We start from the raw sequence: 15,634 nt of genomic DNA on the forward strand, positions 1-15,634 counted from the left end.
GCAGCTACATAGGCTACTAGCCGAGGGCTACTAGTGAAAGCCCATTGGGAAACTCCAACTCCCATTGTCATTGTTACATAGCACTCCACAGCACACACGTGCACACACTGCACTCAACTAAATTGCATTTATGGCTCACCTATGCAAGGGGGAAGCCCTCAATGGAACCCCAAGGGAGCAGTGTGGTGGGACGGTACTACGCTCAGGGTACCTCAGTCATGGAGGAGGATGGGGGAGCGCAATGGTTGATTACTCTCCACACCAACCTGGCGGCATGCTCGCACCACAATAAAAAACAGAAAAACGTATCCTGTGTGGTCCAGTCGTCCTTGGCCCAGTCTCCTTTGAAATGGACCAGCTTACTCCAAACTGAATACAGTCCCAGACTGTGAGCACCAAGAAAGCTAGAGCCCAAGAGATCTCCTTTCCATAACTGGAATAGTATGTGTGCGAGCGTGTTTGCGGTTGAATTCGGAATTGGCAATACATTAATATTTTACATGGCGCCATATACAGCATGTTTCTTCCCAAGAAAATTAACATGATGTATCCTTAAATTAATGGGAGGAAGACTAAACACTGTTTATAAGTTGTTGTCCGAGTTTCTCCATTTTTTTCAAATTGAGATCAGTTTGTTTATTGTTTTTGGAAATTGTGTCTTAAAACTAATGGAATAATCTTAAAAGAAAAAACACATTTTTGCAGTGAAATTACTTGGGTTCCAGTATGTTCAGCCTTCTAGTAAAGTTCCAAAAACCTTTGGTACTAATTTTGTTGTTTCTGTAGATTTGCAAAGGAAAATGCTGCTAAATTGAACCTCTGCTATCTCAGCAATATGTTTTGAGGTGAATAAGTCTTAGTCACAATTGCAAATAAGACAAACACAATTCCATCCATTATTCTTTAATAGCAACAGGAGAAGCACCTTACAGTAAAGATTCTCCTCTCAGCATGGTGTTACATTGGCTCAAACATGTTTCATGGGCAAACACAACAAAGGAAATATTTTTACTACTATATCCACTTGTGGTCTCAGTCACTTCCACATACACGGTAATCATTTACATATAGTCCATAGTGGTACATATTTACAGAGTGCAAAACATTCATATTTTACATGGAATCACATACAACATGTTTCTTCAAAACAAAATAACATATAAATTCATGAGAGGATGTCTAAAGCAATGTTTCTAAGTGGTGGTCCGAATTTCTGCATGTTATTTTAAATAGAGAGCAGTTTAATTATTTAGCTATTTTTGAAAAGTATGTCTTAAAGGTAATGGGGAAATAAAGTATTCAGGACCATTGTCTTGTCAGAGCACACAAAGATACTTAAGGATATTTAAATTTAAAAAAGACCTTTCAAGAAATTGCCTTTCCTTCGTGTTATAGCAGTGAAATAATTTTAGATACATATTAAGCATTCTAATAATGTTACATTCTTAATAATGTTTATCCATATCTGACCAATCTACTACATTGACTTTTCTCCAGTGTGGGTCGTCTGGTGATATCTTAAAGCACCTGCCTGTGTAAAGGCCTTTCCACATGTCGCACATTGGTAAGGCCTTTCACCAGTGTGGGTACTCTGGTGAATTTTTAAATTACCTGCTTAGTCTGGAGGGAATTTGTGGATTTTCATAACAATTGTTCACTTTGTGACAAGTTTCTGATTTTTTGCAAGGTGTTAGGTATGGGTCTAAGGTTTCCAAAAATCATTGGAGGCAAGTTGGCGGCGCCCCCTATTGGCCGGTATCCATTACTTTCAAAATGGCCCCTGCTGAAAAGAAAACGGGTTGTATCCTACCTTATTATAGTCTGAAAATGTTGTAGGGTGCAGCTTTTCCCATTTCACTAAATAAAATGATTGTTATGTAAACACCATATTACTATTTGAAGGTAATTTCTTGAGAAATACCTGGTCATGGTCAGTTTTTGCTCTAAAAATGGTCCATATTGACAAAATCAAAGCTGTGTTCAGAAACCAATGGTCAATGACTGAATTTGTAGGTGTGGTATTGCAGCTGGCTATCACAGACAATTGAAGAATGAATGAGTTTCGATTGCGCTGCCTAAAATAACGACTAAAATACAAGTCATAATACAGGAACAATAAAATACTGTGAAGTCCCAGTAATATCTAAACGAACAAAAACTACAATCCTTTACAGTGTGGCTGTGTACTGTGCACATTACAGTAAACTTGAAATAATAGACAGTGATGTGCTGTGAAATTTTGCAGTTAATTACTGTGACACCACTGTAATTCTTAACAGCGTAATATAAACAGTTTTTTAAGTAAAAAGTGACCACACAAATGATATGAAAATGACCTTAAAATAGTAATAAAGAATTGCCATAACAACTATTTCATTGAATGAAATGGGAAACATTGGACTATATAACAATTTCAGACAAAAAAGGTGAAATAAGGCCATTTGTCTCCACTGATATGTATCCACTGATTTTTGAAAACCTTATACATAAACACCCTGCCAAAAACCAGAAACTTCTCAAGAAGTGAACAATTTCATGAATAGCGAAATTTTCATAAGAATTGTTCACTTCTTGACAAGTTTCTGGTCCCACTTGGCTTCGTCCTCCACGACTGAGGTACCATTAGCATGCAACTATTCCACCACACTGTTCTCTTGAAGTGCTGTTTGGGGCTCTCGTTAGCTTTAATGACATTTTAGGGGATGCAGTGCTGTGTTAGAAAGATGGATGGGAGTTTAACCAATGGACATTCATGGGAGTTTCGCAGGTTGGCTCTAATTTATCAACTCTGAGGTGGGATACAAAAGAAAACATGATCCCCTATGGGGTATCTAAGTATCCGCCCCTTCTGGGCAGCTTATGAGGCTGTGAAAGTCTGTAATGGACTGATCAAACCTGTTTTCCGATCCGCCTTACATTCCCCCCTAGATCACATGCTGTGCATATGCTGTACTTCAGAATTATTGATAACCAATGTTGTGCTTGTCGACTTCATTTGTCAAGCGATTTGTGAGATAAGTGCATGCAAAAATATGTAATTATTTGGACTACACAACAGAAGTAACATGTCTGACTTGCAGGCACTTCAGCCGCGGTGCAGCGGTGGGGCTGCATATGCACCTTCAGCCTCTGTTCATGTCAAGTACTTGAGGCACAGGTTGTAGTCTTTTACCCAGTTTCGCACAAAAACTAAAATAACCTTTCTTGCCGAAAATGAGCGGTCTTACGACACCAATTGAAACCTTTAAAATTCACTGCTATCATATTATGTGAAATCCACAGCACATGCCAAACTTCCATTCAAAATGTTGCTAGTTACAGCCCCAGAAGAAGGGTGTGACTTACATAGGTGCCCCATGTTGATTGCGAAACTGGCATTGGTCAGTCTTGCTTCAGCTGCATGAAGTAACGCAGCAAGCACTAGCAACACTAAAAGCTAGCTCTCAAAGCAAAACATAATTTGCAACACTCAAGTCATCAAGTGAACTTCATTGTCAAAATCTATGTAACAGGGTTAACACAGAAGTGCCCTCTTGGAACAGTGTGAAGTGTACAGTTCCTGGATGGCTGGAATGGGTGATCTGATGATCTTTTCTGCTGTCATCACCAGCCTCTGTATAGTGCCTATTTGTCTCTAGCTAGACAACTGCCATGCCAGATGGAGAGACTGCTGGTCAGGATGATCTCAATGGCACTCCTGTAGAAGGTGGTGAGTGCAGATGTGGGGACGTTGGCTCTTCTCATCCTCCGCAGGAAGTGGAGTTATGTCTGCGCCTTTTTGACCAGGGCTGTGGTGTTGGTAGTCTATGTGAGGTCATTTGTGATGTGCACTCCCAGGAACATTGTGTTTTTTGCTGACTCCACAGCACTTCCATTGATGATGATTGGGATGTGTGTTTTCCTGAAGTACAGTTATTTCTTTTGTTTTGTTGACATTGAGAAGCAGGTTGTTCCTCTCACACAAGTTGATGAGTTGCTCTACCTCCTCTCTGTACTCTGAGTCATCGTTGTATCTGATTAGGCCCACCACTGTTGTATCATCAGCAAATTTGAGGATGAGATTCATTTCAAATCTGCCTCAGCATTCGTGGGTCATCAGCGTGAACAGCAGCGGAGATGGCACACAGCCTTGTGACACCCCGGTGTTAATGATGGTGGTCGCTGAGGAGTTCTTGCAATGCCAACTCTCACTGTCTGCGGTCTGTTTGTGAGAAAGTCCAGCAGCCAGTTGCACAGTGAAGTACTGATGCCTATTGTACTCAGTTTGCCCATCAGATGTTGAGGGATGACGGTGTTTAACGCAGAGCTGAAGTCGATGAACAGCATCCGTGTGTGACTGTTTTTGTGTTCCAAATGAGCCTGGCAGAGGTGGAGTGCGAATGGATCCAGAGTAGGGTGGAGGATAACCAGCAATATTCAACAATACCAGAAGTAACGGCACATGCCTTGCAGAGCAGAGCAAAAAAAAAACAGCCATCAAAGTAAGCTTTCACAAAGAGGTGGTTGAGAGTCCAGGTTTACAAGTGCGAGGTTACCATGTGACCAGAGTGATCAGGCAGTTTGCAGGAGAGGCAGTAATTGAATCATGGCATAACATCTTTTAGTTTCAGGGAAACCAAAGCACTAATATTGAATATTTATTGAGATTGGGCTGCTTGTTGCCAGCAGGATTGTTACAGGTTCTTAAAATGTTTCAATCATCCACCCTTTCATCAATTTCACAAAAATAGCATAGTCTATCAAAAGGTATGTGCAATGTGCTATATTTGTTTTTGCATTTAAAAAAATTAAGGAGCCATGTGACTAAGGTGATAGGGGTGGTATTGCAGCTAGATGGCAATCACAGGTAATTGAAGAATGAACGTGTGTCAAACAAGCTGCCTAAAATAACTTGCCTAAAACACAGGAACAATGGAATACTGGGAAGTTCGAGTAAGATCTAAATTAACAAAAACAACAATAATACAGCAATTTACTGTACACCTGCACAGTGTGGTTGTGTACTGTGCACATTGCTGTAAAACACTGTAAATCATTGAGCTAGAAATTTGGGATGAGATTTTACCGTTAATGACTGTGATACCCTGGTCATTCTCAACAGGGCACCATTTTTCAAGTAAAAAACTGACCATGACCACACATTTAACATGACAATGAGCTTCAAATGGTAATATGGTATTGGCATAACAACCATTTCATTAAATAGATTGTAAAATGTCGAATTATAGAACAATTTCAGACAAAAATCAGGCAAAATAAGCCCATTTTGTATTTTATGGATAACGGCCAGTAGGGGGCGCCGCCAATTTGCCTCCAATGAAATGTGAAATGGGAAAAGCTGCACCCTACAACATTTTCAGACCATAATAAAGTAGGATACAACCCGTTTTCTTTTCAGCAGGGGCCATTTTGAAAGTAATGGATACCGGCCAATAGGGGGCGCCGCCAACTTGCCTCCAATGATTTTTTNTTTGTGATCAATTGTTTTTTATTTTTTCTTACATATCAACAACAAACATAGAACATATGCCCTCCCCCCCCTCCCAGTGGTGAGCACCCGCAAATAAAGAATAGAAAATAAATAAAAATAAAAATAAAAAATACATTGTTCTCAAGATCTTTTTTTTTTTTACATTGTTCTTTCTTTAGACCCCCCCACCAGCAACAAATGTCTTGATGTCCTCAAATGCCCGACTCCACCTCCTCAAAGTCTGTGATTTGGCCCCATGCATGCGCGCAGTAGCGAGCTCCATCGACACAACGTCCAACAAACTGAGAGCCCACACACGTCTGCACATAACATGGGGGGGATTCCATCGGCTGACCAACATTTTTTTTGCTGCAGTAAAAGCAGCCAGCAGTAGGTTGCTCTGGAAAAGTGTCAGTGAGAGGTTTGAATAATCATTTCGAAAAAAATAAACGTGGAGTTAAAACAATATCAGTGCCTATCAGAGCAGAAATGTCACCAGCTAGCTGTCGCCAGAAGGGCGCCAATGAGGAGCATTCCCAAAAAAATGCAAGAAGGTTCCCACCTTTCCATCCAAACACAAAGTACAATTGGGTGAGTTAGCCAGACGCATATGAAATCTCTTAAGTGGTGTTAAATATACTCTATGTGCTAGTTTCCAATGGATCATTTGATGATTAGGGTTCTTAGATGACATAGTAATTGTCTCCCATGTGTGATCAGAGAAGGTATCCTCCAGTTCACATCCTAAATCTTTTGACCAAACTGCTATTACTCCAAGAGGCTTGTATAGATTCTTCATCAGGAAGGAATAAATAGATGATGCAGAAGAAGGGATGAAGTCATTGAAGTATATAACATTACGGATACTATGCACTGGTAGTTTGGTGTTAAAAGGAACACCAAGAGCCTTAAGAGCTGATCTGATGCGCAAGTAGAAATAGAAAGTGGAGGCCGGTATATTGTACTTAGATCTTAGGTCCTGAAAGGTTCTCAAGCCTTTGTCATCATATAGGTCTCCAAGAGTTGTAATATTACATTCTGCCCACTGAGAAGATCTAAATGGGGTACTCCCAGACAAAAAGCCATTATTATTGAAAAGTGGAAAGTGATGATGCCATTTTGACATAGATCCTGCTTGTCTTTCTACAACCTTCCAAGTGGATAACAAGTGGGCTATGATTGGACCAAAACGGAGAGCACATTGTCGAGTAGGAACATTACAAAAAACCAAATCTCTTAAGTTATACGGGGTGACCATTGATTCTTCAATATCTCTCCATGCCACATTTTTCTTTGAATCAAACCAGACAGATATGGGGCGCAACGCAAAAGCTTGGGCATAGACTTTAAAGTCAGGAAGAGATAAACCGCCATCGTGCCTAGAACGTTGCATAGTGGGCAGCTTAATCCTTGCACGTTTCCCATTCCAAATATATTTCCTTAAAATGGAGTTGATATTGTCCCAAAAGTGTGCAGGGGGTGGTAAGGGTATCATTGCACGATAAAAGTTAACTCGTGGTAAAATGTTCATTTTGATAACTGAAATCCGTGCATATACTGACTTGGGCAAAGATGACCAGTTTGATAGATCTGTGCTAACTTCAGAAAGAATTTTCTTGAAGTTTTTACTTGCAATATCATGTAATGAGGGATATATGTCAATCCCTAAATATTTAAATGACGTAACAATGGGTGCGGCACTTGGAAGAGGCACAGAGACAGGGTCAAAGTTAAGTGGTAGAAAACAAGATTTGCTCCAATTTATCTTGTAACCTGAAAGATCACTAAAATTATTAAACAATGACATGATATGAGGTACTGATGAAGTGGGTTCGTTAACAAATAAAAGTATATCATCAGCATACAAAGAGATGTGATGAGATGTTTTTCTTACTTTAATGGGTACAATTTGCTCTGATTGACGGACAGCCTGAGCTAGAGGTTCTAATGACAAAGCAAATAGCAATGGTGAGAGTGGGCAGCCCTGACGCGTGCCCCTTCCCAAGGAAAAAGAGCTTGAACATAATTGTCCCGTTAAAACAGACGCTTTTGGATTACAATATAGTACTTTTACCATGTTAATGAAGTCGCGACCCAAGCCCATATGTTCTAGTACAGACCACAGATAGTTAATCTCCAAGCGGTCAAAAGCTTTAGTTGCGTCTAATGAGAACACTCCACAAGAATTATCTGTTTGATCAGCTGAATAAATGATATGTAAAAGACGGCGTATGTTATCAGATGCAGAGCGTGTTTTGATAAAACCAGTCTGATCTTCATGAACCAACTTGGTAATGACCGACTCTAAACGTTTTGACAATACTTTGGCATATAGTTTAATATCTGCTCCAATCAGTGAGATTGGGCGATAATTAGCACAGGAGGTTGGGGTCCAGATCTTTTTTTAACAACAGGGATATAATAGATGTATTAATGTCCTGTCTGAATGCTCCATGTTTAATTGAATGATTTATCATGTCTAGTAATATTGGGCCAAGCTCTGTCCAGAAGCTTGAATATAATTCAATTGGAATACCATCCAGTCCTGGTGATTTACCTTTATTCATAAGTTTCAGTGATTCTTTCAGTTCTTGAAGAGTAATTGGTTGACCTAAGGTCTCTGACTCATCAGTAGATAGAGTAGGCAAATTAAGAGAAGAAAGAAAAGATGATATGGTTGCATTGTCACATGTAGATTCAGAAGTATATAAATTAGAATAGAAAGATTGGAAAGCATTGTTTATGTCCTGTTGATCATTGGTGAGCTCACCAGAGCATAGCCGTATCGCAGGTATATTTGCATACTTTTCATTATTACGCAGTTGCAGGGCTAAGAGATGGCTTGGCCTGCTCCCATTAAAGTAGTAGTTTTGTCTGGTCCTTTGAATAAGAAACTCTGCTTTAACTCTAAGTAATTGGTTTAACTCAGTTTTTAATATTCTAATTTTAGTGGCCATTTGTTCAGAGAACGACGCTTGATTTTTTCCTTCTAATATCTTAAGCTGCGATTCCAGATCAGCTATTCTCTTCATTCTTGATTTTTTAAGATGTGACGCAAAAGAAATTGAGAAGTTGCGAATGAAGCCCTTGACTGCATCCCAGAGTATGCGGGGGTCTGCCACTGTCCCTTGATTAATGCTAATAAACTCCAAGAGCTCAGTTTTAAAAGACTTACAGAAGTTTTCATCTCGAAGTAGCGTAGGGTTAAATCGCCACCGTGGAGCACGTGGGGGTTGATTGATTAATTTGAGGTTAATGACATTGCTATCATGGTCAGACAAAGACATGGGGCAAATATCTGAGCTTTGACAAGATGAGGAGAGAGAACAGGAAATAAATATGAAGTCGATCCTGGAATATGATTTATGTCTTGATGAATAGAATGTATATGCCTTGGCTGTGACATTAAGAAAACGCCATGAATCTACTAGAGACAATGCAGAAATACAGCTTCTGAGTTTATCAGTGCACGCTGCTTGTAAATGAGATTCACTTTCCCCTGACCGGTCCTCCTCATGCGACATGACAGCATTCATATCCGATCCCAGTACAATCTCATAGCCTGCCATATTAAGAAGATAATTTGTGAGCATTGAAAAGAATGCAGGATCATAAGTGGAGGGGGCATAAACAGAAAGAAAGGCCACCTTCCTGTTCCCCACCAAAGCCTTAACATGAGCTATTCTTCCATCTGTATCATTGTCATGCTCAATAATATCCATTCTTAAATTCCTTCGTAGTAGTATCATAACACCTTTAGTTTTATCAGTGGCACTAGAAGCAGAAATAACTTTATAAAATTTGTTATTACATCTGTGAACATCTTCCTTTTTAAGATGGGTTTCCTGAATCAAAGCTAAATCTATCTTTCTTCTTTTTAAAAGTTCCAGACAGCATGCACGTTTATGAGGTCCGTTTAAGCCATTCACATTCCAACTCAAAATGTTTAGGTTAGTCATAACTGTCAAATACTTGGAATGAAGCCAAAAATAAAATTAAACAATGTACATTTCTTTTAAGGTGCTCACCGCCATCCCACCCTTCTCCCACCCTTGGGTCATAGAACTTGACCCTACCCCTAAACCCAACGCAGACTGGGCATAGAACACGCCCATGTCTGCCCTGTTCCCTTACATGAATCCGTGACATCAGCAATGGATTGCACGCTACAGGTGCCGACATAAGCCCTTATAGTGAAAATCAAAAAACTTATCAGCTCAGTAGCTCTTAAGCCAATACTGTATAATGAAATTAAATGATGGTTGTATGAATACAAATAACAAAATAAAAATAAGTTTAAAAAAATAAAGTCGCCTGTTCTCCCATTTCACTGGAGAAAGTGGTAAATAGAAGAGGAGAAAGATTAGACTGTCCCAAATATAGCCCAATTAGGATGTATCGGTGGACATTACTTCCTAAAACATCACAAGACAGGCTAAAGGTTTTTTTTTTCAATCTAAGCCAGGGTGGATGGACTAACAGAAGCCTGCACGTAACTTACAATGTCCCATAGAAGGCAGCCTCGCATCATTCCGTGTCATTCACGTCAATGGGGAGGAAATCCTCCAGAGAGTCGCAAAAAGCACTGGCCTCCTCTGGCGTATGGAAATATTCCGTAGCCCCCCCTTTCAGAGTCACCTTTAGAATCGCCGGATACTGGAGGAAGAATTGGTATCCCTTCCTCCTAAGTTCCTTCTTCACGGTCTTGAATGCTGCACGCTTCTTCGCAGTGACCGGCGAGTAGTCAGGGAAGAGGCTGAGGCTCGTCTCATCCTCCAACTGCACACCCCCCTGGTCCCTGGCTGCCTGGAGAATCATGTCTCGATCGTTGAAACGGAGAAGTTTGAAGATGAATACTCGTGGTTTTTCGGGTGTCTTAATCCGCGGTGTTTTAGAGCTGCCTCGAGAGGGGTTTGCATAAATGCGATGGGCTCTTTCAATTTCGATGTTCTCGTCCTTCAAAGCGGGTAGCCAGACTGGCAGCGACCGTTTGATGAAGCCCACCGGGTCGTCTTTTTCCAAGCCTTCGGGCAGACCAACTAAACGAACATTACTGCGTCGGCTACGGTCCTGCAGCTCAACAAGTTGCTGCTCAACAGTATCAAGACGCTTGTCGTGACGTTGTAGAATTGTTTTCTGGGTTCTTTGCTCACCAGACAGGGCATCGATTTTTGAGCACATAGTCGCCATGTGCGTGGATAATTCACTCCTCATCGTAGCCATTTCAGATTTAAGAATAACCTCCAGTCTTTCCATAGCGTCCTCCATACCGAAGCTAGCACCTGCTGGCTTAGCTCGATTGTCCCCGGTCTTTACTTTCCTCTTTTGGGAGGTAGAAGATGGCGTTAAAGTCAACTGCCTGCGTGTCAGTGACATTTAGAAAGATAAACAGGCGAAATATAAAATATGTTTTCTGATATTAGCGAATAAATACTGAAAAAAGGGCTGAATGTCAGGAGCTCACTCAACACGCGTGCAGTTCCATCAACGCGTCACGTGATCTCCCCAATGATTTTTGAAAACCTTAGACCCATAGCTAACACCCTGCCAAAAATCAGAAACTTGTCACAAAGTGAACGATTTTCACGAATTCCCTCTAGACTAGCCTGTGTAAAGGCCTTACCACATGTGGCACATTGGTAAGGCTTTTCACCAGTGTGAATCACCTGGTGTCTCCTTAAATCGCTTGCCACTCTAAAAGCTCTTCCACATGTGGTACAAAGGTAAGGCTTTTCATTGGTGTGAATCCTCTGGTGTCTCCTTAAACTGCTTACTTCTCTGAAGGACTTACCACATGTACTACATGTATTTGGCTTTTCATCTGTATGAATCATCTGGTGTTTTCTTAAAGTGCTTCCCTCTCTGAATGACTCTCCACATGTTATACACGGGAAAGGCCTTTCTCCAGTATGAATTTTCAGGTGTACCTGAAGAGTGTATTTTGTTGCAAAATATTTTCCACATGTTTTACAAGGGTAAGTCTTTTCACCAGAATGAGTATGAAGCCTCTGGTGTCTCCTTAGATATTCTGCATGTTTAAACACCTTTCCACATGTGGTGCACTGAAGTGTCCTCCCATCATGCATGTTGACCGCAGGGACACCTGTTTAAAAAAAAGACAATATCTAAGAACAGGAAGATGGGAAGGAACATGAAAATAACTGTATTTGTTTGATAAGCTGTTCAAAACATTTCACATTCATTTATCTCCTTTTGCAATCACATTAGTCAATTAATACCAATGGTCACAATTGTCACTGATTCTTGAAAGTTTGGCAAAAACATGTCCCTGCAGTAAAATATTAATTCTGTTGAAAATCAACTACATTTTCACAAACAAAATGAACCCAGGTAATGGCCAAGGGGTCTGTCACACGAATACACAGTTGTTTGAAATATTTAAGTGTAATTGTATTACTTTTCATGGCTATAAACCTGTCCACACCCTGTAAAAACGCCTGTCCCAAGGACTGGCATCATCATTTCAATTGACTTAAAATACAAAAATCACTAACAGAATTGAACAATATCACCATGATGTGGAAGACCATATTAAAGTGGTTCTACAGATGTGCACATAGTGGATGTAAAACAATATTTACTATTATTTACTGATTGCTCAAAATGTGTCCAGCATATTGGTCACCACCGTCAGATTTTTTCTAAAAGACAATAAAATCAGGTATGCACAAGGTAATTTTCATTACTGAGGACCCCTTTTCCTCTACTGCCTACTTCACCATCACTGAAGCTCCTGTAAGTTTATTATTTTGTCCTCAATTTGTTAATTTGTTTGGACACTGGTACTGTCCCAACCATAAACTGTCAACACCGTCGGGGGTTTTAATAGTATTGTATTACATTAATGTTAATAAATATAATTTTTTTCAGAAAAGGTATGAAGCACCCAAGAAACAGAGCGAAAATGAAATGGCTAATGTGAACAAACAATGCATAATATTTAAAAGAGTGTTTTTTTGTCTCACACCGTCAGATGTCACCACCGTCAGATTTTGTTCTGCTCATCATGTTGTTCCATATTTTACTAAATTGTGCTGGTTAATGAAACATTACTAGGCATGTTAGTAATAATTGTGATCCAAAATGATACTCTAGCCACCACTGAGGTGCATTTGGAGGTTTTTTTGTCAGAAAACCTGGCGGTGGTGACATCTGATGGAGTTCACCAAAAAACACATGTTTTACGTGTTTTTGACATGTTTTAAGAATATGCATACAATAAGTGTCTACAGTTATGTTGAATTGTTAAAGTAATTCACTTTAATACAGTAAACATGTGTTTTTACTTCTAATTCTGTCTGCCGCTGTTGACAAAACAAGAAAGAGCCCATTTTATGAAAACATGGGGAGCTTGGCCAATGCATTCACTGCACAGCCAAGACCTACATCTATGATAATACACCTCTATATTTTGGATTTGAACAACTTAAAAGCTGTTTTTACCACATTTTCAACAACCAGTGGCTTACTTCCTAGATAATCTAACTAATGAAGTAAAAACACATGCTCATACTGCACACACAAAAATAAAGTGTTTATGCAAGATGCCATTGACTTGAGAGGGCTATTTATTTTGCTAAATGCAGGTACTAATTAGGCCACTTTCACCACTCTCAGATTACTGTCACCACTGTCAGTTCTTAAGTCACCACCGTAAGAAGGAGTTTTGGACATTTTAAAGGAATGTGCTTACAACATTTTCCTTAGGAGTTGTTGAAATATCAAAGTAATAGCCAATTTAAGCCTACACGAATAGTTTTGAAATTACAAAAAATTGTTTGTTGTATTTAGGCGTTAAGTAAGCATCGTTTGACGGTACATATTTTAAAATTAGAACACATGAAACAGTATTTAAATAGAACAAAAGTGAATTTTCAACATTTAAAGGCATATGTGTGAACCAAAAAATACACATAATCACTTAACCACTCCAGATACATATGCAACCAAATCAATACAATTTTAATAACTTTTAATTGTGTCTGACGGTGTTGACAAAAAACAAGCTATGGTCGGAGAAAAGCCTGATTTCTGAAAAAAATACATAATGGGGAGATTGGCCTTGTGCATTTCTGAAAAGCCAAGACCTTAGTCTACAAGGATATACCATATAATTTTGTAATTCACTTTGTTTTTTTCTGTCAACATTACAACCTGTTTTAGCCACTTTCTCAAGAATCAGTGTTGTAAGAAGGAATTATTTCACCTTCAAATTACAATGTGTGTACATCAGGGAGGTTTAAGGGCAACATATTTCTAACCCTTGTAAGTTGTTCAGGTAACCTAGCAAGCCTGACTAAATGTGAGATTAAAAATGTGGAAATCTAGTCGGTCCCCAATCATTAAGAAGATTGTTGATGGGAACAACCTGTTGTTTTTCAAACTGTGTCAAACTGTCGTTTAGCATCCAAAGACTCAAAACAAAGGCTGGAGAGTGGGGCTAGTTTCCTAACCTAGTGTACAGGTCTTTTTGACCCGCCTTCAGTTTTTTGCTTGAGAAAAAATAGTAGCAGTTATCATTCTTTCACTGAAGAAGCTCAATGTTTGAGAGGAACAAAAAACTGAAAAAACAAACCCATAAAATTCACAAGCATGATGAAGGTAGCGAGGGTGGATATAAGCTGATTTTTTTTCCCCTTTCAAAATTAAATTTCTATATGCTCGTGTCAAAAATACCTGAACACCTTCTACGCAAAATAAAAGCAAGGATATTGTACAAGGGTTAAATGGGATTGAGAATACTCAACCACCTGTACCATTTTCTGATATAAAACTTACTTGTAGGGGACATGGCATTTTTGCCATTCACGATTAGGTTATGGTGAATTTCCTCTTTAATATCCACAGATGAACAATTTTCTTCCTTATAGAAAGATGACTTTGTTTCATCATTTTCTTGTGTTCTCTGCGAGGAGTCTTCAAAGTCCTCTCTTTTGATCTCCTTCTTGTATGTGACCAGTAGGGATGATTCTGACTCCTTGCTGGAAATATTCTTACCATCATAGCAGTTTCCTATAACATTGGACATCTCTTCCTCTTTAATGTCCATAACAGATCTCATTTCTTCTTTGCAGGTTGTTGTGCTGGGTGAATCATCCTGCCGTGGTTGCCACAAATACTCTTGGAGAAAATCATCAACGTCTTCTTTTTTGATCTCCTTCTTTATTGTAACCAGTTGGGATGATTCTGATACCTTCCTGATAGACGTCATACCATCATGACTGTTTTCTGTAACATTGGACTCCTCTTCCATTTTTATTGCGGGACTCATTTCTTCTTTGCTGGTTGAATCATCCTCTCGAGGTCGACTTGAATACTCTTGGCGAAAATCATCAAAGTCTTCTTCTTTAATCTCCCCCATGGTCATGAAGTAAAACTTCAAATCTCTTCTTAAAGATGTCTACAGACCACCTTCACTCACTGTCTCATATGTGAACATCACTTCACTCAATTTATTTATCTTTGTGATGTGATGCGGCCCTCCCTCAGGGCTGCTGGAACCAGTTCTGACCAACAAGATGCAGCTGTGTCCAACCTGACCAATGAGCTGCAGCTGTAGGCGGGCCATAAAAATGGGCTCATTTGCATTGGAATTCCATCTGAATTGAGGCAGTCGGTTCATATGCAAAATAGGGAGGCGGAGCACTCGGAGGGTCACAGGCAGCCTCAAAATGAATGGCAGTGAACGAGGAGCCCTTGTATTGAAGGATAAAACTAGCTGTTTTGAACAAATAATCGTCCGAGGAAACTTCCTTCAAAGTTCATAGCATGCCTCGTGAATTCAGGGAAATGACAAAAAAGTGGGATAATCATACATACATCCAGATCACCACGAGCACTTGTAGAATCCACAGTCCCCCCCTATCAGCTCAGTTTGACAGCTGTCAGAACGCACCCAGCGAGCGGGGCATTCGGAGGGTACACTATTTACAGCCTTCTCGCTATTTAACCCATGCCTGCAGTTAGGGGCGCTATCGAGACGAGAGCGCAGCCCATTCATTCTGAATGTAGTCTGCAGTCCTCCGTTGGCGCCCCTACAGTGCAGTACCTGGCGAGTGGAACCTCTCGTAATACAACTTCTCCGAGAGCGTTTTCACAGCTGTCAAACTGAGCTGATGGGGGGGACTGTGGATTCAACAAGTG

General features: G+C 39.9%; 1 protein-coding gene across 1 annotated transcript; it reads right to left on the reverse strand.

Annotated features, from left to right (window-relative positions):
• Nucleotides 1-987: 987 nt before the first annotated feature.
• LOC134437431 (zinc finger protein 184-like) lies at nucleotides 988-14,852 on the reverse strand. The gene is made up of 3 exons (XM_063186920.1): nucleotides 14,270-14,852; nucleotides 11,073-11,573; nucleotides 988-1,611 (listed from the first exon to the last, which is right to left on the reverse strand). Exons 1-3 carry the CDS (start codon nucleotides 14,850-14,852, stop codon nucleotides 1,478-1,480), a joined length of 1,218 nt encoding a protein of 405 aa, XP_063042990.1. The 3' UTR covers nucleotides 988-1,477.
• Between the last annotated feature and the right edge of the window lie 782 nt (nucleotides 14,853-15,634).

The sequence above is a fragment of the Engraulis encrasicolus genome, chromosome 21, assembly GCF_034702125.1.
Source record: "Engraulis encrasicolus isolate BLACKSEA-1 chromosome 21, IST_EnEncr_1.0, whole genome shotgun sequence".
Classification (NCBI taxonomy): domain Eukaryota; kingdom Metazoa; phylum Chordata; class Actinopteri; order Clupeiformes; family Engraulidae; genus Engraulis; species Engraulis encrasicolus.